Source organism: Puma concolor, chromosome E3 (genome assembly GCF_028749965.1).
Source record: "Puma concolor isolate L17-30 chromosome E3, mPumCon1.1.hap2, whole genome shotgun sequence".
NCBI lineage: Eukaryota > Metazoa > Chordata > Mammalia > Carnivora > Felidae > Puma > Puma concolor.
Genome location: NC_141682.1, coordinates 3,841,104 through 3,868,281, shown reverse-complemented (window position 1 = coordinate 3,868,281; position 27,178 = coordinate 3,841,104). Strand labels below are relative to the sequence as shown.

The following is a 27,178-nucleotide window of genomic DNA, read 5'->3' as shown; positions in this document are numbered from 1 at the left end:
GAGGACATTTCGTCTGGTCGTGGTTGGAGAAACGTTGCTCGTTCTGTTCTTGGACGGACATTAAAATCCAATCAATACCTAATCTCCTGCGGTGTGGTGTCTGTTTTTCTCCTTAGAAGGTGAGAGGCTGGGGACTGATGCTCGTGGATGCCCACACTGCCTGGGGAGGCTGAAACCTAACTGCGGACGCCCAGTCTGTTGCTTTGGTGCAGGTGTCTCTCATGGGCCAGGGCCCCCGAGGGACAGGGCGGGGGGCGGGGGGGGGGGTGGGGAGCAGGTGCTAACAGTCCGTCAGCAGCCACGGTGCCAGCAGAGCCTCAGACAGACGATCCCATACACAAAAAGTTCAGTCAAAGCAGAGAAAGAGAAAGTACAGGAAATATAATGAACCTGAAAAAAAGCTTCATGTTGTCGCAAAAACCCCAAAGCAAAGAACACACCTCCAACCAAAGGGTCCTCATTCTGAGACGTGACAACACTTTCCCCCATAATTTAAAGCGAAGTCCGTATGGCTTAGAGCTCGAAGTGCACAGAAGGCAGTTTGTCCGTGTTCTCCACCAGGCACCTGTCTTCCAAGAAGTTCAGCTTGCAGCCTGTCGCCTCGCGCGGGTTCCTGCCCCCTCGCCGGCCGTCCTGGGGCCGAGAGGACGGAGCCGGGCTTGGGGCCCCGAGGTGCGTCCTGTCCGGTGAACTGTTGGGGGTGATTCTCACGCACAAGTGGCTTTGGGCAGAGCATCTAGGATTTTTGGTTTAGAATATTTCTGCCTCCGCTCAGAAAAAGAAGGCAGGAAGGAGAGAAGGAAGGGAGGGAAGGGAGAGGAGAGAGAGAGAGAGAGGGAGAGAGAGAGAGAGAGAGAGGAACCTTTCCACACCGTCAACTGTTGGAAAAACTGAAAAGGGGCTTTTCACCCAACACAAAACTCTCCTTAGCCTCCGGGGGCCACAGGCGGCCACTGGGAAAGCAGAGGGCCCGACGAAGTGTAGACGGACTAGAGCCGAGGAGATACCACACGCTCTATATGGGGCCACAGGACCGGCTCCCCTACCGTCAGGGCACTGGAAGGTCACAGGTCACCCCTGCTCCTTGGGGGTGTCAACAGGGTGGCTGCGCATTGTCACGGCCACCCTCCTGCTAGCGAGGTGGGGACGCGGGGCCCTCCAGGAGCTCTGGGCGCCCGCCGGTTACACCTGGACCTCGGCTCTGGCCTGGGGGGTTGGCTGCCGGCTCCTCAGTCACCTCGGCCACCTCTTGGAAGAATAATGGGATGGCTGGAGTCACAGCTACACTTCGGGCTCTCGAAATTTCAAAGTAGTTCATGCTATTCTCACGTAGCTAAAGGATGAAAACTAAAGTAGCAAAGGGGGAAAAAATAGATTCCAGAAAACCTGTTAAGGCTGAAAGCTGGGCTGGGCTGGGCTGGGGGCAGGGACAGCAGCACTGCCGGTCAAGGCAGTGGGCAGCGGGCGGGACAAGGAGACCGGGGGGGCCACGTTCGCGGGAGGCAATTCGGGGCCCCACTTTCTCAGAGCTGTTTCGCTTTATTTGGAGACACCGACGCTTTCTGTCTTTCTCATGTACGAAGCTAAACAATTAATAAAAAGGCACCTGGAGACAGCAGAGACTCATTCATTTCATGTGACATAGTTTAAAAAAAGATAAAAAGATTTAAAAAATCCTCTGGTTAACAACGCACGCCTCTTACACCACAAGCAATTCTGAAAGCGCCGTCTTGCTCTCTCTGGGTTCGCGGGGTGGGCCGTGTGCTGTTCACGGGAAGGACACGCTCGAGAAGGGAGGGCCCGCGCCCACTCGCAGCCCTGGGGGGTGGGTCCCTGCTCTGCGCCGTTGGCTTCAGGCAAAGAAAGGAAGAGAAAAGCCCCGGGGATTTCACCACTGGAATGATGCAAGGTGCGACCGCTGAGCCGTCAGCCGGCCAGAGGACCCCCCCCTCGGAATCTCTTGCCCCCTCGCCAGGAACCTGAAAGCCGATTCCTTGCCTGCAAACTGCGGAGTGAGAATATTTCAGACATGGATGGGGTCGGGCCGAGAAGCGCTCAGCCCGGGGCACACACTTCGCTCCGCAGAGGCCAGGAGCGGGCGGCAGCAGGCTGGTTCTCCGGAGGCACAGGAGGTAGAGAAGAGGAAGGAGCGGCCTGGACGTGGGCGGACATCGCACTTGACCCCCGCTCCTCCTGGCCCCCTCCCCCCCGCAGCCTCCCTACTTGGCGTGGGATGGAGACACCCAGGACTGGGGGGGTCTGGGGTCCCCTCGCCACCGCACCACTGAAATACACCTTCTCGTAAAAAGAAAAGAAAACAAAGAAACCCGCTTCCTGCAGCGATGTTACAAAAAGCCGTTAAAAAAACCTTTCTAATTGAAATCTAGTGTTCACAAGTAGGTAAAATCATCACTTATCAGAATTCTTGTTTGAACAAAAGCTTGAGCTCAGTTACTGGAGTTGATTGTCTTAACAAAAGGAGGCTGGAAGGTGCGCGGAGGCCCCGCCGCGGCCGTCACACGAAGGAGGAGAAGCCGGTGAGCGGAGTCCGGGCGCCGGGGCCCGCGGGCGCGAACACGGCGCTTTGTGTGGTGACCACCGTGTGCAGGTGCGGCCCCGCCTCGCCGCCCGCCACCGCCTCGTACCTGTGCGGGGCGCGCCCGCCCGGGGCTCGCCGCTTCCACGAGTTGTAGTAGGTGGGGTCGCTCATGTAGTGGTTGACGAAGGAGTGCTGGGGGGGCGTGTCCTCAGATTCGGAGTCGGTGCCCTGGGGAGACAGCCAGGCGTGAGCGGGCCTTGGGCGGCAGCAGGTGCCGGGGAGGGGGTGGGCGTGGGGGAGGGCATGAGAGCTCATGGGGGAGGGGGAGGTCAGCCACAGAGGACGGTGGGCATGGGGAGGGGACGGGGTGGCCGTGGGCGAGGGCAGGGGGCGGCCTTGGTGGGGACCCGTGGCCACGGGAGAAGGGCAGGCACAGGGGGAGGGTGGCCACGGGCAGGGGGGCTGAGCTGGAAGCAAGGGGTGGCCAGGCGGCCACACCAGCGAAAGCCACCCAAAGTGAGCTGGCTTGTGTCCACGGTGTCCCACCCTCTTCCCTTCTCCCGCCCCCCAGGCCACCCCACACTCCACCCGAGGTACGCCCCCCTCCCCCGCCCGAGCTCAGCACCTCCGCTGCCCTGAGACAGGGACCACGTGCTGTTCCAGCTGCCCGAGTCTGCGCCTGACCCCTCAGGGTGTGTGAGCCCGTCCCAGGAGGGGTCTGCACTGCACTTCTGCCCCAGGACAGGTCTACACTTCATCCTCTGACCCGGGAGAGGTCTACACAGCCTCAAGGGGGTGCTCTGTGCCCTCCCAAGGCAGAGCTCCTGGGAGGGGGTGGGGGTAAGAATGGTCCAGGGTCCTCGGCTTGCCCAGGACTACGGTGTAGGCTGCACTAGACTGGAGGGAGCCGGCCCTGAGCACACATGGAGGTGAGGACAGGGTGACCTCTGTGGGATACAAATGTCCGTGTGATGTCACATCCGTGCAGATCTCAGAGGGGAGGCTACCGAGGACAGGGGCCCTAGGGAGCCACGACGTCTACAGCGGCCGTCGACTCCTCCCTCCCCAGGCCCTGAAACCTGACCCCTCCGGCCACACACACACACGAGCCAGCCTCATTGATGGGTGAAGGCCAGGCTGAGGGGGTTTTCTCCCCGTCTTTATAAGAAAATAAATCAGCAGTTTCCACTGAGAACATTTAGTCCACATAGTTTCTATGTTCACGTTCTTAAAGCAAAACCCTGTTTTGTGGTTTGGGGACTGATGTCAAGTCACTGAGGTGCCATTAACAGAGACAGTGAAGACCGTTTTCCCAAGAGGGTGGAGGCTCCCACCTGCCTGCCCCAGAGGAACTTCGAGTACCCCCGGGGGGCCTGCCGCCTGCCCACAGGCTGGCCGGGTCGGCTGCTGGGCCCCACACGAGACACGCCCCCCACCCCCCGCTTTTGAAAACACAGTGGGTTCCTCCCTGCACCACCGGGGACCTCGCAGAGGCCACTGACGCCTTGAAAACGCCAAATACGGGTCTACAGACATGCAGCCATCTAGCCTTTCGAGTTCAAGGCCAGGGCGGGAGCCTGCGGCTGGATAAAGCGTCTCCATTCCAAGGTGCCCTGCCTGGGCTCCGTCCCTGACACGGCCACACCCGCCCTTTTTTCTCTCTCCAGGAGGGTCTCAGGAGGCCCGGCTGGTATGAAGGTGTGGGACACCCCCAAATGCTGTCTCAGAATCAGCAGGAAAGTTTTGGGAGAGCACAGATTACTGGGTATGCTTCCTGACAGACTGGGCCTGGGCTAGGGCTGGGGACTGTGTGTTTCTCAGAAGCTCTGGGAGGATTCTCATCAGTGGCCAGGCTGGAGTGAGGGCAGGACTCATTCGATGTGTCGGCTGTGTTGAGACTGAGGGAAGGCAGAGGGTCCCTTGGTGCTCTGAGTCACTGTCCCTCATCTGATGGGGAGCGAACGGCCCACATCATGCTCCATCTGGGGACTGCATCCTGTCAGCCGGTAAGAGCGGGTGGCACCTAGGCTGTGCAGAAGCCCCTTGTGGACATGGCGGGAGCCAGACTCCCAGGAGTTTCCAGACACCGACTCGAAAATCGGGATCTCACTGGAACATTTACAGAAAAGTAATGGTAACTCACAGATTTGGGACTTCTTGGGACCTGTGCGTTATGGCACAGTCAGCTGTCGGCAGTTAAACACCTCTGTGGTTCCTCTGCTTTGTACGGAGTCAGAGCTCACATAAGTGCAGGTCTGATGACTGTCCTCTCCCGACACAGCCCGAGATGCAGGGAACATTAGTTCCTCCATCACTGGGCGGTGAGGGTGACAATAGACCACAGACCTAAGAGCAGCTTCTTTTTAGGAGACGCGACTACATACAGATTAACCCCTGCGGAGTCCCTGAAACCGCATGGTTCCTTTTGTTCCTATTTTATGGATGAAGAAAGAAGCTCAGAGAGAGACGGGCCAGTTGCCCAGCATCCCAGGCGGGGTGGGAGCCGAGGGGGAGCCTTGCAGCCCTGGGGCCCCTGCTGGTGCGGAACCGGTTCTCTGTTCCGGGGTCTCCTTCGTGTCTGCTGACCCGACTCACAAACCCCCGCTCATGATTCCAAAACCCTCCGTGCTCTGAAAATCAAAAGCGGTTTTTGTAGCTTACCTGGTGGCAAAGTCTGACCTACGTGGAGCTACTTTGGCAGCTATGACCCTGAGCTGAACTGACGTGCAACTATTTAGTGTGGATATTTGCAGATTCTGCTGCAGAAATACTAATGTGCTCGTAACGTAACGTGCCCTGCCGGGGATGCTACGTAACATACGATGTATATATCCCACCCCTGAGAAACGCCGAATTCTTAAACATATCTGGCCTGGAGGGCTGCAGGTGAAGAGATACGGCACGTGTACTTCTGGCGGCTAAGGTTTATCCTTCGTCTGTTTTCCAGAGGCCTCGAGGGGCTTCTGAGGCAAAGCTCTGTGTGAACCGAGACAGGCAGGAACGACAACAAGGGTCACCTGAAGGAAGCTGGCGGGATCCGTTATCGGTCCCTGAGTTGGGTCTGTCCCTTCTGCAGACACCATATCTTGGTTCCAAATTCCTGACTTAGGAGAAAAGAGCTCATGCTGAGCTATGTCGGGGGTGTCGTCCTCTCGGCAAAGTTACAGAACACTCAGGATTGAGGCTTCACGCACCGGGGTCAGAGGTCGTGGTCATCTGACGAGTGAATGTAAGATTCAAGGTTTTCTCCCTCTTCACCCTGTACCCTGCGGTGCTCGGGCCGCCCCATCCCCCCCTCCCCCTGTTGTGCGTGAGGAAAAACGTGAGCAAGGGCACTTAGGTTCAGTCTCCTCGCTTTGTGTCTGACAGTGGCCAGGGACAGGGCGGGGCCAGACCCAGCGCCGTATCACAGCCAAAGGTGGCAGAAATGAAGAAAGCCTTTCTAGTAACACTTTGGGACACCTTTGAGCACAGCCGTATGAAAGGTTAGAAGGACACTTTATGTGCTCAGTCTTCCGTCAGGTCTCCGCATCGGGGGACATCACCACACGCAGAAGTCACCCGTGCTGGCGGTTCCACTTTGGCAGACCTGTCGGGGACCCAGGTGGTGACCCTTCGGGCACCTCTCCCTCTTCTTGCTACCCCTGTCCGCCCCTCCTCCTGAAGCTGTTTGGGCCGTCGAGAAGCCGGGCTCCCAGTGGCCAAGTGGCACTGGGTGGGAGGGGGAGGGGTGGCAGTCTGGTCTAGAAGGCACTCCCGAGTTCTTGCAGGAGGCAGCCTTTCTACGGGCACGTCCAACCTTGCTCAGGTATGAATGCCTCCCGTGTCCCACCCCGGCGTGCTCACACGGTTTCACTGGACATGTGTTCAGCTGTTACATCATTCCGTATATTCCCGGCCACGGACCTAAAGGTCCTATAGCATGGAGAGAGGGCTCGGTGACATGCGGGTGCTAAGAAGAGGCCCGGGGGGCTGTCTGGCTCACAGTGATGTCCCAGGTCTGGGCTTGGACCTTCCCGAAGGAACCTCAGGAAGTGAGCCTTCTCTGCCTTTCCTTGTCACATGGGCTGAATGGCTCCTCCCCGCCTTAAACAGTGATTGGCTAGTGGGTATACATGTGACTTAAGCTGAGCCAATCAGAATCCTCTCTGGGACTCTTTGTGCTGCACAGGAAGAGCCCCGCCCTTTAGGTGGCTACGAGCCCTGAGCGGGCAGGGCCCACAGACCCAGCCAAGAGCTGCTGGGAGAGGTTAAGACCATCCTGCAGAGAGACAGGAAAGGCAGGAGCCCAAGAGCGGACGGTCACATGACACACAGGCCAGGCTTCTTGGAGCCTGCTCAGCCCTCCCCATTACCTCCACCAGAGAGCAGTGACTTAAATGCCATCCTCCCCCCTGCCTGCTCTGTTTATTGTTTATATGACATTATTATTTTTTAATGGGGATGTATCTTAGTGAGCTAGAATTACTGACGAAAAGGCAATGCTGCAGGGTCCTATTTTTTTTTTTTTTTTTTTTTTAAGTTTCCTGTGTGATCCGAAGTAGCGATGTGTGTTGGTTTCCCCGGAAACCACAGAAGGACAGCAGGTGATTGGATGTGGTGGCAGTTTCTAAAGGTGCACAGATGCCTGGCAAGAAGCTAAGAAAGATAATCTCAACACTCTTGGTATTATATTTTCAAGATGAAAGAGTCAAATAATATTAGGGAATTAATTAGGTACGGGGGGGGGGTTGGTCTAGGTTGGAGCGGGAGAGATTTTGAGAACTGTTTCTTGGGATCTTGAAAACGATTTTTATAATGCGACTTGAACAGCAGTCCTGCGTGAAAGACAAAGCCTCTCATCCCTAACCAGAGACAGACAAAGGGCCACGGCTCATGGCACGAGACACTGATGGCCTAACTCACAGTGGCTCTCGTCAGGTTCTTGTGCTCCCATGATCCCATTCACAGAATTTCCACTTCGAGCACTGTTTCTGAAAATAGTTAAAAACGTCCTGGGGAGAAAAGGACGGCATCGCCGTTTTCGTGGTGAAATATTAGCTTCGCAGAAGACCTCTTCCAGCAAAGATCGCATAGGGTTTCTATCTCCTTACTTCCCCGGGCTCTGGAGAGGAGGGGGGCCGGGAGGAAGGGCATTACCCTCCTCACTCCTGAGCCACATTGCATCAAACCGTTGACTAAGTCCAGGGCCAAGAACGTGTCTTACTTTCCACTCCTGACATCTCAGTGTACAATGTTTTTAAATCCAGACGCTGCCTCTGGTAGGGAGGATCAGTATCTGAAATCTGAATGCACGGGGCTCCTGGGGGGCTCAGTCGGTTAAGCATCCGACTTCCGCTCAGGTCATGATCTCACGGTTCATCATGAGCCCCGCATCGGGCTCTGCACTGACAGCTCAGAGCCCGGAACCTGCTTTGGATTCTGTGTCTCCCTCTCTCTGTCCCTCCCCAGCTCACTCTCTCTCTCTCTCTCTCTCTGTCAAAAATAAATAAACTTAAAAACAAAAACTGAAATCTAAATGCAAGTGCAAGTCACTTATTAGGTGGTCCTCTTTGAAACAGGTGCTAAGCGTATGTTCTGCTGCCCCACCCTGGGTCTCTTCTCTCTGGGACCCTTGCTCATCTCTCTGAGGGCTCTGTCTGCAGTTCGGTAATTTGCCTCTATTCCTGTGAATTTGGGGTTAAGGGGCCGGGCCAGAAATCATCACCGTCTTTAGGAAACCTTGGCCCATGCTTCTCCCCTCTGAATATCAGAACCATCCATTACAAAGGCAAAAGGTGCTTCCAGAATGGCCGGTGAGGAGCCAGCAGACTGCCTTCCAAGAGAGACAATGATTTAACTGGAGAAAGTTATTTTATAAACAGGCCTCTAAAGTCGCTGGGAATCGTGGCCGGGACAGAGAGCAAATGGAGGAAGATTTACTCCACCAAGAACAGCAAGAGTCTGAGGCACTCGAGCCGTGACCTGCATCACCCCCCGCCTCTGACCCCCAGCTCCGTGTGACAGCAGCTCGGCAGGTACAGTCGAGAGAACCGGGTTCCCTTCCCTCACCCTGTCTTTACCCCTGGGCCGGACGGTCTACACCACTTGTGGCAGGTTGAGAATACTGAGCCCCAACGGCCGCTGCCTCAGCTAGCTTGTAGGGAAGAAGTTTTATACCAGAGGGGCAAGCCCAGAAGATCGGGGACTATCGTCTCCACCCAGTGCCCTACCTGCACGGCAGGTGTGTCCCTATGGGCGAAGAGGGCCACTGTCCCCACCCCCAGCTTTGGTGCTGTGACACAGAAGTCCTGCACAGTGGGGAGAGACAGTCCATTAGAACAGAGAGATCCCGACTCTCCTAAAGGGAATGGCTTTGTTTGGAACAAAGCATGCCTAAGGGCACTGCCGAAAACAGTGGAATCCTTCCGCATAAGAAATTAAGAGGAAGCTGGTAGTTCTGTGATTGTAACAAGTGAAGCAATAAACCAGCCAGAAGTTTCACAGAGAGAACCACGGAAAGAGACAGCTAAGGAGAGCCTCCTTGGGGTCAGAGCAGAATTCAGATTGATAACATCCTGCTACTGCAGGAGGGCTGCCCCTTAACTGGAGCAAGCTATAGCGTAATATATAGCCCAGGGCATCGTGAAAAATAATCGAGCTAGCAAGTGGTAAAGGTTAAGAGCTGGGTGTGATACCAATACCAACAGACCATCCAGAATCTTAATAGGGGGTGAGAAAAAGAGACAAAGAAAGCCTGGCTGGGACCATCGTCATCCCGGGTATTCAGGGGTCCTGAATGTGTTCCTAAGACTGCACTTCTCAGGAGTGTGGCATAAGAGAATCCACCCCTGGGGGAGACAGTCTTCCACTGAACTAGTCCAGCCAGCCCACTAAACACTCAGACAATGAGAATGATCCTCGGGGTAGAGGATATCAGTATTCACAGTTGGCACAATACATTAACAAAAATGAACCGTTTTCAGCAAAACAGGACAGTGTGTTCCACACCTGCAGCAAAAAGCAGGCAGCGTCTGAGGAGACTCGAGTGTTGGCAAACAAAGATTTTGAAAGCAGCTATTACAATCTAGTCACAGAACTAAAGGAAGCTAAGTTTAAAGAATGGAAGATGATGATACTGTGCCAAGTAGAACATATCAATAGAGAAATGATTTTAAGAGAACCAAATAAGAAGTTTTGGCATTGAAAAATACAATGGCCAAAATAAACAATTCATTGGAGGCGCCCGACGGTACGCTGGGTCTGGCAGAACAGAGTCAGGCCACGGGGACGTATCAACAGAGATTATGCACTCTGGAAAAGAGAAGAAAAAGCATGAACACATACGAAGGAGAAGAACAATAATGAAAGAAAAGAGCACCTGACATATGCAGGACAATGCTGAGGACACCCACACACGAGATGGTCATGAGAGCACCAGGACGAGAGCAGAAAGACAGAAGAAGAAAACACAGGGGAAGAAATGGCTTACGACTTCCCAGATTTGCTCAGAAGCATTCATTTACACGCAGAAACTCTCCATAAACACCAAGTAAGTCCACACCCAGACGCCTCACAGCCAAAAAGACAAAGAAATTCTTCAAATCATGGACAAGGGAACTCAAATAATGGTCAGAGTTGGCTTCTGATCAGAAAAGAAAAAGATGGGGGACAGAAGGCAATGGGGAAGTGTATTCAAAGTGTTGAATAAAAACTGCTAACCAAGGATCTTCTGTTCAGCAGAACTGCTTTCAAAAATGAAGGTGAAATAAAGGCACCCCTAGATAAGTAGAGGCAGGAAAATTCATCACTATCCAACCTGCCTTACAAGAGACACTACAGGAAGACTGTCAGGTTGAAAGCAGGTGACATAAGCAGAAGTGTAAAAGAAAAGGCAATGACCAAGATGGTCACACATGGGTAATTACGAAAGATAGCATCTTTCTTCTCTTACCTAAATTAAAAAGCAATTGCATACAATGATATGTATATAATTGTATTGTTGGGCCTATGGTGTACAGAAATGTGATATCTTTTTATCAATTTTTTTTTAACGTTTATTTATTTTTGAGACAGAGTGTGAGTGGCGGACGGGCAGAGAGAGAGAGGAAGATGAATCTTACACAGGCTCCAGGCTCTGAGTTGTCAGGACAGAGCCCGACCTGGGACTTGAACTCATGAACAGTGAGATCATGACCTGAGCCGAAGTCAGACGCTTAACTGACTGAGCCACACAGATGCCTCAGAAATGTGACATATTTAACAAACAGAACAAAGGAAGCAGCTGAGTGAAGAAATGACGCCCAATGGTAACTTGAATCTGCTGGAAGAAATGAATAGTATATAAGACGGGTAAAATGGTAAACTCCAGATATTTATTTGCTCTCCTTTCTCATCTCGACTTCCTTAAAAGATGTAGAGTTCTGTAAAGTAGTAACTATAAAAATGCATCCTTGCGTTTGTAACATTATGGATTTACAGACATCATGTATAATAATAAATGACAGCACAGAAAGGGGAGCAGGCCAGACAGCTATATAGGAATAAACTTTTTATACATCACTGAGATTTAGCATAAATCTTAAGTAAATGTTGATACCAGAGCAATCACTAACAAAAATAACTGAAAAAATAGAGTAAAAGCAAAAACAAGAGAATTAAAGTGGTACACTGGAAAACTTCACTTAAAAAAGAAGAAAGTAAGCAGGAAAGAAAGAGGAATAAAGACATGAGACATATAAAAGACAAATATCAAAACAGCAGATGTAAAGTCTACCTTAGCGGTCATTATATTAAATGTGAATGGATTAAACAATCCATTCAAAAGGCAGAGATTGGCCGAAAGAAAAACCACTCCAGCTCTATGCTACCTGTAAGAGATACATTCTAGATTCAAAGATACAAATAGGTTGAAAGTACAAGAATGGAAATAACATACAATGACCAAAAGAGACCTGGGGTGGCTGACTAGTATCAGACAAAATAATCGTGAAGGCAAAATTGTTACTAGGGACAAAAAGGGCCATGCTATTCTGATGAAGGGGCCAATCCATCTACAAGACAGAACTATTATAAACATACATCTAAAACAGAGCCCCTGAAACACACGAAAATAAACTGGCTGAATTGGAGCGAGAAATCGAGAGTTCAACAATAGTAGTTGGAGATTTGAGTACATGAATGGACGGCAGAAGATCAGGAATCCAGGTGACTGCCACAACACTGTAAATCAGCCAGCCCTAACAGACACATCCAGACCATTCCACACAACTGCAGAATAACACTTTGTTTTTTCAAGTGGATATGGAACATTGTTCTGGCACAGACCATGAAACAAGACTCAATACATTTAAAAGGATTGAAAATATACAAAGCATGTTCCCAGACCACAATGGAATAAAATTAAAAAAAAAAATCAATAACAGAAGGTCATTTGGGAAAGTCACAAATATGAGAAAATTAAAAAAACACTCCTAAATAACCAACGTTCCAAATGAGTGAATTGTGTGGTGTGTGAATTATATCTCAGTCAGGCTGTTTAATAAATGCGGTTCACAGCAAACTCTCCATCTGAGCTGGTGCTTCCAAGATGACGGAAGTCCCCAGGTCCCTCTGTTGGGACCCTGTGAATATCTGGTGCTTACACATCTCCCAAATCCATAAGGTTCACAGATAGGACCCAGCAAGATTAGAAAGCTAAGAACTCTGGAAAAAGGATGGGCCTCACTGTGTCTACCCGAGGACCCAGGAGCAGACAGGACGGGAGTTCTCGGTGGACTCCATGGGACCTCAGCTAGAGATGACCGTCAGAGCTTCCTGGGGGCCTGGACCCCAGATCCTAGGAGAATTTCTGCATGTACATAGAGCGTCCACACCTCTCATCAGCTTCCTGATAGAGCCCTTGACCCAAAAAGCATTAGGAACCATGAGAGGCGTCTGTGGGAATTATAAAAGGAACCCCTTCCTCCCGGCACAGGGCTTGCCAAGAGGAAGGCAGGCCCCTCACTCACTCAGCCACAGCCATGGAGCTGGGACGGCTCAGTTCTGGGTGTCGGGTGTGCTGGGAGGGACAGCACTGGGAGTCTGGCTCAGGTCGGCCGCTCAAGCTCACCCCACCAGCATGTGTGCAGGGAAGACGTAAAAACTTCTGTAAGCTCCAGCTTTGTCCTCTATTATATGAGGATCACGGCTACCTCCCCGCAGGGCTTAGTGTGAAATCTACATCCCTCTCTCCTATGCCTGCCCTCCTCCCCCACTCCCCCCATCAGCTCCTTCCCTTCCTCCTTCAAGCTCCACCTCTGGACGTGTGTGTTTGTATGTAGGTATACGGGCATGTGCACGTGTGCATACGACTAGCTCGGTGCCTGTATACGTTTACTAACTGTCTGTAAAAACCAGCTGAATTGGCATCTCCAAACATCCCACAGGCATGAGAGGACAAACAGACTGCTGCCCGTCTACCCATTTTGAGAATGCTCCCATGAACACAGAGTTCAGAATTTGTGCCTCCAACTCTGGCCGCTCTCGACATGGCCGCTGCCCCCAGGGGTCAAGAGGAGCCGGTGGAGGCCAGGGCCTGGCTGAGCTCTGGATGACCTCAGACTTAGTCTTGCTGGCTGGCCAGCGAGGAGAATCGCCCTACCTCATGGGACTGGTGTGAGCATTGAGAGAGCACGCCTGGGCGCCTGGTGGCTCAGTCGGTTAAGCGTCCGACGTCGGCTCAGGTCACGATCTCACTGCTCGTGGGTTCGAGCCCCACGTCGGGCTCTGTGCTGACAGCTCGGAGCCCAGAGCCTGCTTCGGATTCTGTGTCTGTCTCTCTGCCCCTCCCCTGCTCGCACTCTGCCTCTCTCTCTCAAATATAAATAAAACATTAAAAAAAAAACCAACAAATAAAAAATGGAAGAGCGTGCCTGGACCATAGTGGTGCAAGTAGTGCCTGAGCCCCGTTGGACCGTTGTTCACTCCACCCGCAGGGCGTGCTGGCGAGAACTGAGGACAGATGCCCAGCACAGGCCATGCGAATGCATCTCGAAGTTGCTGGCACACGCAGTGCCTGCCGCAAGGCCATCGTACCCCTTTCCAACGTGCTGCTTTTGGCGCAAGCAGCTAGAGAAAGCTAGACAAAAGCTGCTGTTTCCTTCTCACAAAAAGCCAGGTTACTTCTGCAGCGTTTCACTTGAGAGCCCTTGACTTCAGACAAATGCAACATCGGCTGCTGCTTGCTGTTTGCACCGTGCCCAAGGCAACGACACAGACGGGGCGCCCGGCGTCCTCTGTAAACAGGAAACTCGAAGCAGAGTGGACCCGGTGTCACCTCGACAGCCACCTGCCGTCCGTCTCACTTGGAGTTCACATACTAACCACAACTTCAAAGAAGCCATTTTATTGAGCCTCGGGGCTTGATAAGGCCTGAATTCGGGTCCAAATGAAGGTGGGACTTATTTTAGATTAAATATTGATTTAGAGTATGGATGTCAAGAGGTGGGGCAGGCGTACGTGTCTAGCAAACGGATTGGTGATTTTCCTCCCTCTCAACACCGGGCACGTCTGAAATAAAGACGTTTAGGACTGATAGGGACCCACCCCTCAAACCGTCACTTCGGCTGGCTTTGCTCCTTAGGGTCAGACGCTGTCAGACCCTGAGGCAGCACGCTTGTGGGGAAAGGCACTTCCCAGGGGGCAGGGAAGGCTGACCCCTCCTGGAGTCTCCCACGGCTGCCTCCTCTCTGGATGACACCCTCCCCGGCCTGCCCCGACGGAGGCCTCGCACTGTGTGCTCAGCTGCACGAGTGAGCACTCAGACACACAGGACGCCTCGCAGATGCAGGCCCACGGGTCCTGGGTGGGGGTCACGTCCGCGAGGGCAAGACCCCCCTGGTCCATCTGCTCAGTGAGGACAGAGACAAGCCTCAGGTCAGGGCTCACCAGACCCTGTAACTGTCCCTGAACGGTGTTGGCTCAATCCCGCTTCAGCACAAAGCGGGGCGGGTGGGAGGGGAAGGGGCTGCCGGGCACGGGGTCCCAGGTTCTGTGGGTTTTGGGGGCTCAGGCCGTCTGCCACTCCAGCCGGGGTCTAGAAGGCAGGTTCTACGGTCACCACCAGAAAACACAGTTTATTTACGGAAGCCAAACGGAAAGTCAAGTGGCTTCGGGACCGGAAGCCCCTTTGGGCAAGGTGCTGATGTGAGAGCTGGCCCGGGGGGCAGTGACCTCTGGGTCTGAAGGAGTCCCAGCATGTACTTTCCTCATCGGTCAAAGGGACTCATTTGCCCCTGGCCCTGCTGCCCCTCAACTCCACAGGGACCAGGGGGGCAGCACCTCGGGAAGGCAGAGGGCTTGGCACAGAAGCGGGGACAGAGGCCATGTGCACTGACCTCAGATTCCGAAGCGTCCACAGACTTCTCCTTGAGGTTTGTGCTCTCGGTCAGCACGGCGCTGTTGTATTTGTTGCAGATGTCCTCGTCTGAGTAGTGCAGCCCGCCGGGGCTGGGCCGGGGTGGGGACCTAGGACAGGACGCCGCCCACGGGACGGACACGGGCTCAGATATCCGGGCCGCAGCTACCTCCCCGGGGCCCTCCTGACCCGTCCTCTGGCTGCTGCCCTGTTGGGATGGGTGGACGTCCATTCTGGTGGCACCCGTGTGCCCGAGAAGCAGGGACTCCCTAACGCTCAGCCAGCCTGCGGGCGCTCGGCCTCCCGAGACCACGCCCCTCCGCACCCGAGACGGGTCTTCTTTTTGCATCTCTGGAACAGGAGGAAGGATGCCCCGGGCCCCCCGCCATGTGCGCCCCCCCGAGACTCAACGCGGCCCTGTTGGGTTGTGGCGGGTGCCCGTGGGCTCGGCGACATGCCCGCGGCCAGACCGTTGGGCAGACGTGGCCCAGGTAGGTTACGGGCGCTGCGTCCCTACCTGGTCCCATTCTTCTTTGAGAAGGTGTTCTTGACATTGAGGTGGCGGCTGTTGAGCTCCAAGGCGGCAAACCCTCCGTTGTCCAGGGTCACGGTCTCCTCCACGTTGGAGATGTTCTTCCCTAGAGCCGGGACGGGAGAACGGGTTCATGGGCTGCAGTCAAGGGCTCGCTGCGGGTCTGAGGGCCGCACAGGTGCTCGGCCTACAGGTGTGCGGAGTTCCCGCTGGAAGCAGGGCCCAGAGCCTGGCCAGACCCGCCTGGGCGCGCGGGGTGGGCGGAGGCTCGCCGGGGAGCCGGCAGCGTATTAATCGCAGCGCTCGGAGCACTGTGGTGTTTGCTTTGTCTGACACCAGAACACCAGCCTTCCTATCAGAATTGACGGAGGAGCCCTCAGGATGCATCGGCGTTTTTTTTTTTAAAGTTGAGGATTAAGTATTTTATACATTTCAAAATGACGACCTCATGACCACCTAATAAAACAGTAAATGGAAAGTAGATTTGCAGGGGGTGACAGTCCAGGGGACACGGGGTCTTTCTGGGGTGGTGAAGATGTTCTAGAACCGGCTGTGCTGACGTCCGCACGTATCTGTCAACACGCGAGAAGCCACTCAAAAAAACAGGTTTACAAATACACGTGAAAACGTGTTCTAAACTATGTCGGCAGATCAAACGAATAACCGTGAGCTTGGGAGAAACCACAGGAGACACCGAGAGTCCCGTGTCTTCCTGTCCTCAAGGCTGTCTGTCCCCTTCCCCCAGAGTCCTCCTGGCCCACCGTCCCCTTCTTTCAGCTCACAGCCCAAGCGTCACAGGACCACAGAGCATCTTCCAGACCACCCGAGACAGCGGCCGTCCTTCCCCCTCCCCCTCTTCCTCCCCCTCTTCCTCCTCCTCCCCTCCCAGAGATGCGTAGAGCGCCCCCCCGTGGTGCTCATCCCAACAGCGCTATTTTCCACCTGCTTGCGTGTTCCTTACCTTCCACCTCCCACCTCTCCTGGCCAGACCACAGCCCTTGGAGGCAGGGACCCCACCTGTTTTTCTCCCGCTGTGCTCGCCTCCAGGACAGGGGCCACTCCAGCTTTGTTAAAACCCCACGGTGCCCTCTCCGCTTTGAACCAGCGCCCGCCCCCCCCTTCCCGAGGGTCCGGAAAGCTCTAGGTGCACGCAACGGGAAAAGCCGGCAGGACAGAGACCTGCAGATCGTGGGTCATTCGCCGGCCAGGAGGGGTCTGGGGCTGACTGATGAGTGGGTGGGCAGGTAAGAAGCAGTATCAGAAAGGAAATCCAATGAGGGTGGTGTGTGAGGGAGGCTGTCGGGCCGGAACGGTGAAGGTTTAGGGTCTGCGTGTCTCCCGGCAGGAAGGCAGACATTCGAGTAGACGCGTTTTTTTTTTTTTTTTTTTTTCCTAGGCTTCAATTATGATGTTAAATTAATACTCCAGGGTGAGGCTGAGTATCAGAAGCTTGGGTCAGGTCTGGCTTTTCGGGGCTGTTTTCCAGATGCAGAAGGAGAGTGAAAAGCGGGGAGATTTTCTGTGTGCCAGACACAGGATTCTGGAATAGCATTAACTCAATAAAATGACATGCCATTCATACATAGTAAATCCCATAGGAATAAAATCTGATTTACGAACACTTGTTAGAAGTGAATTTATACAGAAAAAAATAAACCCTTTCTTGGAGGGATGAATTGCTTAACGCCAGGAAAGCAAACGGTGAGGCGCCTGGTTGTGTTAACCCGTTAGGCACAGGGATGGATGGAACTGGGAGGCTGAGGCTGGGGAAGCCGCTCAGCCCAGCCCCTCGTCCCTGAGGGCTCACGGGCCGGCTCCTTTGCAGGAGGACCCCACCAGGGAGCCGGCCTCCTGGGGAGCAAAGACGGAGGAACAGTGGGAATAGCTCCAGCTATGGGGCCTGTCCTGCCGCCCTGGTGACACCAGGGAGCTGGTCACGTTCTCGGCCAAGCTACAGCTGTGATGGAACAGACAGCCGTGGTTGTGCCAGGAAGTGGTCTCCTAGGTTATTAGGAGAACTGAAGAAAAACCGAGAAGAATAAATGCGTAAAGTGTACTTATCTGACACGTCCGGAGTGACTTGTTTGCTACGTGTGTAATTGCCATGGGCGTAGAGATATGGAGCCCCATGAACCCCGAGGGGCTCCCTCACCTGCCAGGGTCCCAGAACCCCGAGAGGCTCCCTCACTAACCTTCTCTGTTGATACTTCTCTCCCAACAGGCAACCACTATTCTGTCTTCTAGAAACTCTCACTCATTTTGGTGGTTCCAGACCTTCCTATAAATGGAGTCCAGCTTTGCCCCGTGTTCGTTTGTCCATTTCTCTGATGGGGGCGATCCACTCAGCAACAGACACTTACTGAGGACCTTCTGTGTGCCAGGAGCTCATACTGGGGAGGCAGTGGTGAGCTGGGCGCCAGAGGGCGCGGAGCTGGGACGTGGGGTTTAAGGTGAGGTACAACTCAACCGCTGTCTGGCTGAACCCCGCACCTTGTTTCCATCGGCGGCTCCCTGAGCCTCACCGATGCTTCGGAGACGTGCCCAGCACTGCGTTCCCGTGACATTGAATAGTCTGGTGATTCATCTGGTCAATGCTTCTGGCTAACGCGTTATAGATCACGTTCAAAAATACCGCTGCATCTGGGAAATGGTGCTTATGGGGAAAACAGACGCAGGGAGGCCAAAATGACCCAAGCGATGGACAGGAGACATGGGCCAGGGCCAGAGTCCGGGCCGCCAAGCTCTAGGACACCTGCATGCTGCACCCAGCTGCCTCCCGAAGGAAATCCGCTGCGCCTATCTTATCACCCGCAAAGGGGATGCTGGCCCCACAGACCCTGGAGAGATGGGAGAAAACAGTGGCGGGGGGGGGGAGGGGGGCAGACGCCTCACCTGTGCCGCAGTTCTTGTATCTCTTGTTCTGCCCGTGCAAGACCACAGCAAACACCACCAGCAGCAGGACGATCAGGCTGGACAGCGCCATCACCAGGAGGAACCACCACTCCCCGTAGAACGGGGTCTCCACTTGCGCTGAGGGGCACACCAACACAGTCACGCGCGATGGAGACTCCTGCCGCCTGTCCGGGAACAGGTGGCGGGGCTCCGTGCAGGGTGGGGGCGGGGAGGGAGGAGGCGACGAGCCCCGAGTCACGGGGAGGACGGAACCACGGGCTGGCGTGGGTTCCAGCTTCCCAGACCCGGGCTCGGGCGTGACGGGCTCTGCGGCCGCTGCTCCTTGTCCCTGCGGGAACCGGGCTCGGGGCCCCCGTGGCACCCACGTTGCCCTTTCCCAGAGCTCGCCCTGCCCTTGACCATCTACACCGTCCTTCGTGCTACTTCCCGTGACCTCCACTGCCCGCGGATGTCGTCCGGGGTAAAGACAGGAAGGATGGGAGTGCCTGGATGCCCTCCCCTCTTCTAGTGCCCAGGCTTCCCTCCCGGATGGCCCCGCGGTCCCCTTACCCTCTCCACCAGGGCCACCACCCACCCCTGCCCGCCACAGCCTCTTCTCAGGGGGCTTCTCCTCCACTGGACTCACCCCAATCCACTCCCTACGCTGTCACCAGAGAGATCTCGCTCAGATGGAAACAAACCGTCCCTTCCTAAAAGCCTTCGGTGCCCCACGTTAGCCACGGGGCACAGTCCAAGCCTAGGGGCCCCGTGGTCTGACTCCTGCTCACTCCCGGTGCTAGATCCCATCCACCCCTGCACAGAAGCCTCCCTGCTGGCCTGTTCTGCCACACCAGGGCTCCCCAAGGGCCGCGGTTGTAGTTTATTTATTTTGCGCCTCCAGCAAAACTGAGCAGAACTGGCCCATCTTTTCCTATGTTTTTTGAGGCACCGAACAGAAAAGGTTCATTTAGAAGTTGCTTTGAAGAAGGATACCCTTCTTGATCATGTTTTATTCTGTTTACTAAGAACAGAACAATGGGCACTGTTTCTTGTAGGTGCCGGATGGCCTCGGGGTCCTCCCCGGAGAGCGGTTTCGGAGGGAACAGGAAGCCTATTACGGGGGAGGCCAAGGTACACCTTCCAGCCACCGAAATCCACAACAAACACATCTACCTTGTGTTAAATCTCTCACTGGGCAGGTGAAAAACGTGTGTGCGCTGGGGTTGAGAAAGGGGGATTGACTTTGGATAATGTAACAGCACAGGGGTTCCGGGGAGCTGGCGAGCATTTGCAGTCCAGACACGGTAAGTGGTTTTCAGGCTGCACGTTAGGGCCCCCACGTAATGAGCCAACAAACCCCAGCCGACCGCCCAGCAGAAGAGGCCCAGGTGGGCCTGGAAAGGAAAGGCCTCGGTGCCGCAAGATTCTCACCCGGGGCAGACCTGCGGTCGGCCCCGAGGCAGAGCCGGGCAGGTGCCCGCCTGCTGGCTGGTCTGAAGGGTGAAGGGAGCCGAGCACAGTCCTGCCGGCGGCCACGGTGGGCGAGGGGGTGCGGGGGGTTTCAGAGAAACAGCACAGTCACAGACCCCATGAACAGCAGGGTAGGAGCACTGTGTTCTCCTGTAGGAACCAGCTTTTGCCATCGGCCGTGTGTGTGTGTGTGTGTGTGTGTGTGTGTGTGTGTGTGTGTGTGTGTGTAACCAGAGTCTCTGTGCGTTTGGAACCGCTTCATGTTGACTTTCCACAGGTGAACCAAGAGAGGCTTGAATTGGGGAACTGGGGTGACAGTGTCCAGGGATTCCTTATTCTAGTCTCTCTTTTTGGGGGTGTATTAAATTTTTCACGAGGAAAATGAAGGAAATGAGAAAAATTTGGTGTGTTAAAGTCTGATTTGTTAAACGAGCTGGCGGGGTGCCATGTCTCCTCCAGGCAGACTCCCTCACGGGCCACCGGGACTTAGGGGGCCCGAGTGCGCCCACGGACACTATCCTTGTCCAACGGCAAGTCCAAAGGCAAAACATGAGAGGTGTTTTCAGTGACACAAGAGCAGTCAGTAGCTTAAACAGACCTACGTGCAGGGGAAGTGAAACACGTTTCTCTTACCGTAGGGACGCCCGTCTGGGTCTCTGGCCTTGCCGGTGACCCTGCCTTCAGGGGATGGCCAACTTCTTTTCTGAATCGCCCTCACCTGGCTCCCTACTATCCCTCCAGAGCGGGCTCCCAACTTGGGCTGCCCGGGACAGGGGAGGGGGGGGATCCGCTGTGGAGCCCCCGGGGGGGCGTTCTCCAAGCAACCCCCAGTAACCCTGGGGCTGAAGGCAGCTTCCCCCCCCCCACCTGCCGTCTGAGACTTTGTGCTGCCTCCTTCTCCTGTGCCCTCCCCACTGTGCACCCTTCACCACCCAGGCGCCCTCTTCTGAGAAGCCCTTCCTGACCCCTGGCGGTCACTTTCTCCCCATGTGTTACACCCCCGGCCACATGGCTGGTGACGGCGGCTAGTCTGTCCAGCTCTGGGAAAGAAACCTCACCTCTCCCACCCAGAGTGGAGCCGGGGCCTCACCCTACAGGGTGGCGACCAGCACGGGCTCACGTCCCCGAGGCCCCCCATCAGTCATAAGCTATGTCCGGCGCTAAGACACTCCCCAGGGGCGTCTGCTGGGGCGATTTTTGCATTTTAGGCATCACACAAGTCTGCACCGTAAGGAGCCTGCAGCTCATGGGAGGGCTCAGGGCGGCCTTCACCCCCGAGGGCACTGCTCAGCCCAAGTGGACTGCTCTGACTCCTGCACAGGCCTCCGATTAGGGAAAAGTGAGACAAAACCTGAGGATTGCTCAAGCGGAACATGGTAAGGGCAGTCGGGGGGCCCGGTGGTGGTGCCACGGGCTCCCATGCACACCGCTTCCCCAGCACCGAAGTTCCCTGGGCCCTCGGTGGGGCCGCCTACATGAAGCACAGTGTTGTCCTCTGTCTTTTCGTGACGGCCCCATGTCTCCCTCTCCTCCCTCAGGGGACAGGGCTTTGTCCTGAGATTCCCCTGCTTGGGCAGGGCTCCCTACCTGACACGGCTGTAGAGGGGCTGCTGGGCTCCCCGTAGCCCGCCTGGTTCACGGCCACCACTCGGAACTCGTACGTCACTCCCTGCCTGAGCTTGTCCAGGCTGACGGTGTAGGAGGTGGCACTCCGGGGGATGTCCTTCGCAAACATGTCCCACAGGCCTTCATCTGAGGACACAGCACAGGAGCAGAGGTTAGGGTTTTCTCTCGCCTTCGACCTGGCGCCCGTCCCGTGGCCGGCTCACCGTGGCCCTCGCGCGGTGCAACTGACGGGAGAGCCAGAGCCCGGGTGGGTTGCACGGGGCCAGGCTGGGGACGAGGTCAGCCCTCTCCCCGACAGAGAGACCCCACCAAGGCCCTGGGGTGGTCATGGCATGTTCCTGGACATTCTCCTCACCCTGTCACATTCCCATCGGATTCCAGGCCTCGTCTCTGCTCTCTGACTTGATGTTGTCTCTAGTAGGATCTCTGGCATATATAACAGTGCCTCACACCAAGCGCATTATGTGAGGACATATACGGAGGCTGCTTGGTAAAAAGTGGGCTCAGAGCCCAGAACGTTCATGAATTATAAATTCCTTTACAGGCACAGGTATGTGATCCTTTAAAGAGAGCAGGAGGTCCGGAGAGGAAAGGCACGTTTGAGTATGCACGCACACGTGTGGACAGCTTTGCAGAGAGCTGAGGGTTATCTGGCACCAACCTGCTCACGCACCTTGGAACGCCAGATGCGCTCGAGTGGATTAGCCCAACAGTACACAGGAAGAAAGGTGCTGGCGTATAAGTCTGTGTTTGCACAGGATTTAGAGTTTGCACCGATTAAGCCCTTACAGTCACAGGTTAACGAAGGCATGGACGTGAATGAGATTTTAAAGGCACAAATCTCTGGACGGGCAGAAAAAGAGCACAATGATCATTTATTCCTCAACTTTCACGTTTACACTCATTCCTCACCGAGGTGCCCGTTACGGCTAATCACGTCAAAATGGCCGGCCGGCCACAGCTCCAAGTCCCACCCCCCACCCGACACTCTGAAGTTTGCACACGGGGTGGCTGTCGGCTGTGGTTTTTGTTCTGAGTTTGCATGACAATGACCAGGAAATAATGGGCACCGAGAGTGCCCTGCTCTATAGCCCTGCTCTGCCCCAGTGGCCCCTTCCTCCCCTTCCACTGCCTCCCGTTCATTCACGCGTTCATTCCACAGACACTCGCGTGCTCACTCTTTGCTTGGGCTGTTCCGCCCATCGGGGAATCAGGTGAGATTTCTGCTCGCACGAGCAGCTCCTAGTCTAAGGGCAGTGTGCGGAGGAACATCAAGTCATTTCACCCTTTCAGACTCGTCTTGACCTCACTCCTACGCTTTAGCAAGGGGGTTGCCTCCACCAACTGGCTTTCTGAGCACTCTTTCACATTTACCTTTCGGCACCACGGTGCCCTCCGAGTCTGCAAGAGTTCAATAAATATCTGTTGGGGTGGTCCATCCTTCCATCCTTGCACCCACTTACCTCCCCTCCCTCTCTTCCTTCCTTCCTTCCTTCCTTCCTTCCTTCCTTCCTTCCTTCCTTCCACCATCAATCCTTCCACCCACCCACCCATCCATCCATCCACCCTTCCTTCCTTCCATCCATCCACCCACTTACCTCTCCTTCCTTTCTTCCACCATCAATCCTTTTATCTATCCATCATCCATCCTTCCATCCATCCACCCATTTCCCTTCCTTTCCTTTCCTTCCCTTCCACCATCCTTCCTTCCATCCATCCATCCATCCTTCTATCCATCCATCTTTACCTCTCCATAGCACTTTGCAGGGCCTAGCACAATCAGCTTTTCAGTAAACAACCACCACCATTTTATTTAGCACTTACTATGAGCAAGTCACTATTCTAAGCGCTTTAAATGTTGACTGAATTGTTTCTTTTCTTTTTTGTGTGTGAGAGAGAGAGGGAACGGGGGAGAGGGGCAGGGGAGACAGAGAAACCGAATCCTAAGCACGCGTCGAGCCTGAATCGGGGCCTGATCCTGTGACCCTGGGATCATGACCTGAGCCAAAATCAAGAGTAGGATGCCTAACCAACTGAGCCACCATGGTGCCCCTGCAGTGTTTTTCTTCTAAAAGGGGAAGACAATTTTATGCTGTAAAAAAGACAAGCAAAAAAAAAAATACATAAGCTCTTTTAAACTGGATGTTGCTTGAACCACTGCAGTGCAGGGACTAAGTGTGAAAGGAATTCTCAGACTGTTAAGAGCAGGTCTGAACTCTTCTGGAATGACTTCTCCAAGTGTCTTTTGCATTAATGTTTCTGTAATGCTTTCCTGCTCCCGAAGAAAAAAAATTATTTCCCCTTCCTCCACCGTCACCTAAAGGCCACATTTTATTTTAAGCGCTCTGTCACAGCCCCAGGAATTGTGTGCATTTTTCATAAAAACATTTTAAAATATTGATATGGAATCTCAACACAGAACAATTTATATAGCAATCCGTTTACACTGAAAAATGTTGGGGGAGGGAGAGTCATGCCGAGAGAATTTCCTTCTGAACTACGAGAAGAAAATGTTCACATTTTTATTTTGCTTAATTCCTCCTTGCCAAAATTAGCACATTTTGCGTTTTAGAATTTGCTTCCAATTCACAGGGCTATTTATCTGTACTGATCTTTACATCGTGATCATGAGTGGGTATGAAAACTTGGCAGCTGTTAACGCGTCCACTCTCTTTCCCCACCGTGGATTGTTTTTTTCTCGTTTCTATTGTGCCGTTAAGTATCTCAATAAATCAATGATGGAGAAAAGTATCTCTACAAATTAGGGGGGAAAATAACATTACAGAACTATTAGCCATAATGAGGTTTGTGCAACTGATTTTCCATGCATAGGGATAATCCCCAGCGTCCGGATTTCCATCTCAATCAACACTTGAGAGCAGTGTGGGCCTTCGCTCGTTCCAAAGGTGGTTCTGGGGGTCTGATTCAGCCAGCCCTCAGACCCAGGTGAGACTGGCCCCCACTGGGATGCTCAGGGGGTCCCGGCCTGCCTTCCCGTCTGCGCTCGGGGAGCTCCTGTGTCCAGATACCTTCCAAAGCTGCATCCCTGAATGGCTGATGCCCCGTGCTGTGTCCTCTGCGGGCTCTGGGGCGTTGGACTTCCTGGGGGCGTGGTCTTGATGTCTGTGGGAGGGGGGCCCGTGGCGGGGGAGTGAGCCCAAATCACACTGGTGTGGCGGGGCCTGCCCCCTATTCCTGGACACCTGGGGGAGCACCTCCCTGGACTCTCGCCACTCAAACACCTGCCAGGGACAGCAATCCTGCCCCCACCAGCTAAGCGTGGGGTGGAGGGGGGGGGGACACCGCTGAGGGAGAAACTTTGCAATTATCCCTAAAGACACCCCAGGTCCCACCAGCCTCGGGGGAGGTGGTAAGAAGCCACACACACGGTCTGGCTCCTCAGCGGGCTCATGTTTCGGGAAAGAACGTGAACTCTTTGTCTCTGCCGCTTGCAGCGCATTATCTGTGCGTCAGACACGGGGAAGCAGCCGATGGTCAAGGTCCTTGTGGAAAGAACCCTCTTCCGGTCTGAACGGTTTTGCTGCCTCACGACAGGCCTGCTTGCGGCTCACAGAACGGGCAGCCCGGCCTCTCCCCCGCCCCGGCAGCTCCCAGACGATGTCCTAATAAATGTGGGAACACGAACACCTCTCTTCTGGATCGAGACGGAGCCCAGCTCGGGCACATCCGCGGGTCGCTCGATTTATCCCTCGAACGCCCAGAACGGAGCTGTGTGCCGCAGGTATTCAGGCGGATGCCAGGCCAGCACGAAAGTTTGATTTCACGGACAATTAAACAGGGTCTCCGTGCTGAATGAAACTGTCACTCACGGGCCCGAGATTTCTGGTTCCACTAACTCATGTCACCAACAACGTGACTGTCAGGCTGTGGCTCGGAGCAAATGGACGCCTGTCGGCCGTGTGTTTCTTCGACGCTGCCATTTCTGTTGTATCTGTGGTCAATCTCGGTCTGAAATTTGACTGAAGCAGGTGGGGCTCAAACATGAGGCTAAATACCTCGCGGGGCAGGAAAAAAAATTCCCTTGTATCTGATCCAGTCGTAAGGCGGGAGACAAGCGGGGATGAATGTCTAGAAGCAAAGGAGGCCCGTGACAGGCTGAGCCCAGCGGGCGGCAGGGCGCCCCGGCGGACGGGCGGTCAGCGGACGTGGGTGTGAGGAGGCCGGGAGTGGGTGCCAGGCCGGGCGCCGTCGGACCTGTGCCCGCGGCTCCTTCCCCCTGCTGAATTTGCTGACTTGGGAATTTCCATGGGTTTTAAAACCTTTGGGAAAAGACTGATTTTGTTCCTTGTTCAACTGAAAATCCCTCGGCCAGAGGCTGACGGTGGAGAGTGGGGAGGCGGGTGGGGGGCTCCCAGGGGGACTCCGCGTGGATGAGGCAGGTCCAGATTGGGGATGGGGACGAGGACGGACCAGCTCTCATCTCTGGGCTAAAGATGCTGCTTGTGAAAAAGGCAATACAATGTCTGTCTGCACCGGGTACATCCTAAGTATGTATTTCACGGCTGCTTCGGAGAGGAAAATATATTTATAGTTCCCTTGCTGCCATTCCGGTCTATTGTGTAAATATGTAAATTAGGTTTCGTGATCTACACAGTAAAATGCCTTGGGGTAATTTGTGTAAATAAATCATCCGCCTGTGCCCACTGCATAGTCTCCGTCGCCTTCCAGGGAACTTTGCAACGCGGATTCGGAGCAAACGTGCACGCAACCAGAGAGAGGTGTCTCTGGCCAGGCTGTCCTCGCGCCCGCACTCCCTGACTGTCCTTCCCCGGAGTAAGAGGGACTCTGGGCTCCAGCCCGACAGTAATGTCACCGCCGCCGTCTGGTTCTGTCTCCACGTTAGGGAAGCAGTGAGTTACTCTGCAGAGATTGTAGGGGTGACAGTTGAGGGTACAGAAGGGTGAGGGGGGCTGCCCGAGCCCGCTGGCCACCTCGAGGTGCCAGCCACCCCTGATCAGCCACCTGCCTCCTGGGGGTTGAGACAGAGACTCAGCTGGACAGGAAGACGGCAGGCCGGGCAGACAGGTGGGGGCTCCAGGGGCCACCTAGTGCCAAGTGGCTCAGGCTTCCCAGATACCCAGGGGTGTGCCGGGTGTCACCTGTGTGCCGGGTGGCTCCTGCCCTCCCCACCCCCAATAAAAAATAAGGCCTCTTCACGAAAACCCGGGCCCGTCCACCAAATCCCCACTCCCTTTGACACCCACGCCCCTGCCTGGAGAAAGTCTTGCCAGAGAGCTTCGGTGGAGAAAATAAGATAGAGCGTTTAATGTGTTGTGTAATGAGGCCTGTAATAGATGGCAGCTGAGATCCAAAGCCCTAAGGCACCAGCAAGGTGTTTAAATATTGACAATCCATAAAAGCATTTCATTTGCCTCTGCGTCGCTGCTGGCCTCAGTCACGGGAGGGAGGAGGCCTTTCCGCGGGAAGACGGCGAAGCCCTGCAGCCGCTCTGCTTGGGCGGACGGTCTGAAAGGGGGAATCGGTCGCAGGACACCAGGGGAGCCAAAATCTCTCGCGCCCGCTGAACGAGACGGCGTCTTGCAGGCCAGCTTCCTGTGGCGTCTCAGTCCCTGGGGGTTGGTTTCCACGTGGCGGCACGACCCCCGGGCCTCGCTGGTCTCAGGAGGCGCCCGCTCGGCCGAGGACCTCCGGGCGGGGGGCTCAGTATGAGACCCGGGCCGGCACCCCGATCAGCTCTTCCTCACACACCCCCTCGCAGACT

The 27,178-nt window shown here is 54.8% G+C and overlaps 1 protein-coding gene across 2 annotated transcripts in view; it reads right to left on the bottom strand.

Annotated features, from left to right (window-relative positions):
• Window positions 1-387: 387 nt before the first annotated feature.
• The window catches only part of SDK1 (sidekick cell adhesion molecule 1), an 888,233-nt gene continuing 861,442 nt past the window's right edge, over window positions 388-27,178 (bottom strand). For both annotated transcript variants that reach the window (XM_086692476.1, XM_086692475.1), the window contains exons 41-45: window positions 21,397-21,561; window positions 18,340-18,477; window positions 15,433-15,553; window positions 14,896-15,025; window positions 388-2,767 (exon numbers count right to left, since the gene is read on the bottom strand). In XM_086692476.1, the coding sequence (XP_086548602.1) occupies window positions 2,516-2,767; window positions 14,896-15,025; window positions 15,433-15,553; window positions 18,340-18,477; window positions 21,397-21,561 (806 nt within the window). In that variant the 3' untranslated portion in view covers window positions 388-2,515. The remainder of the gene's footprint in view (window positions 2,768-14,895; window positions 15,026-15,432; window positions 15,554-18,339; window positions 18,478-21,396; window positions 21,562-27,178) is intronic.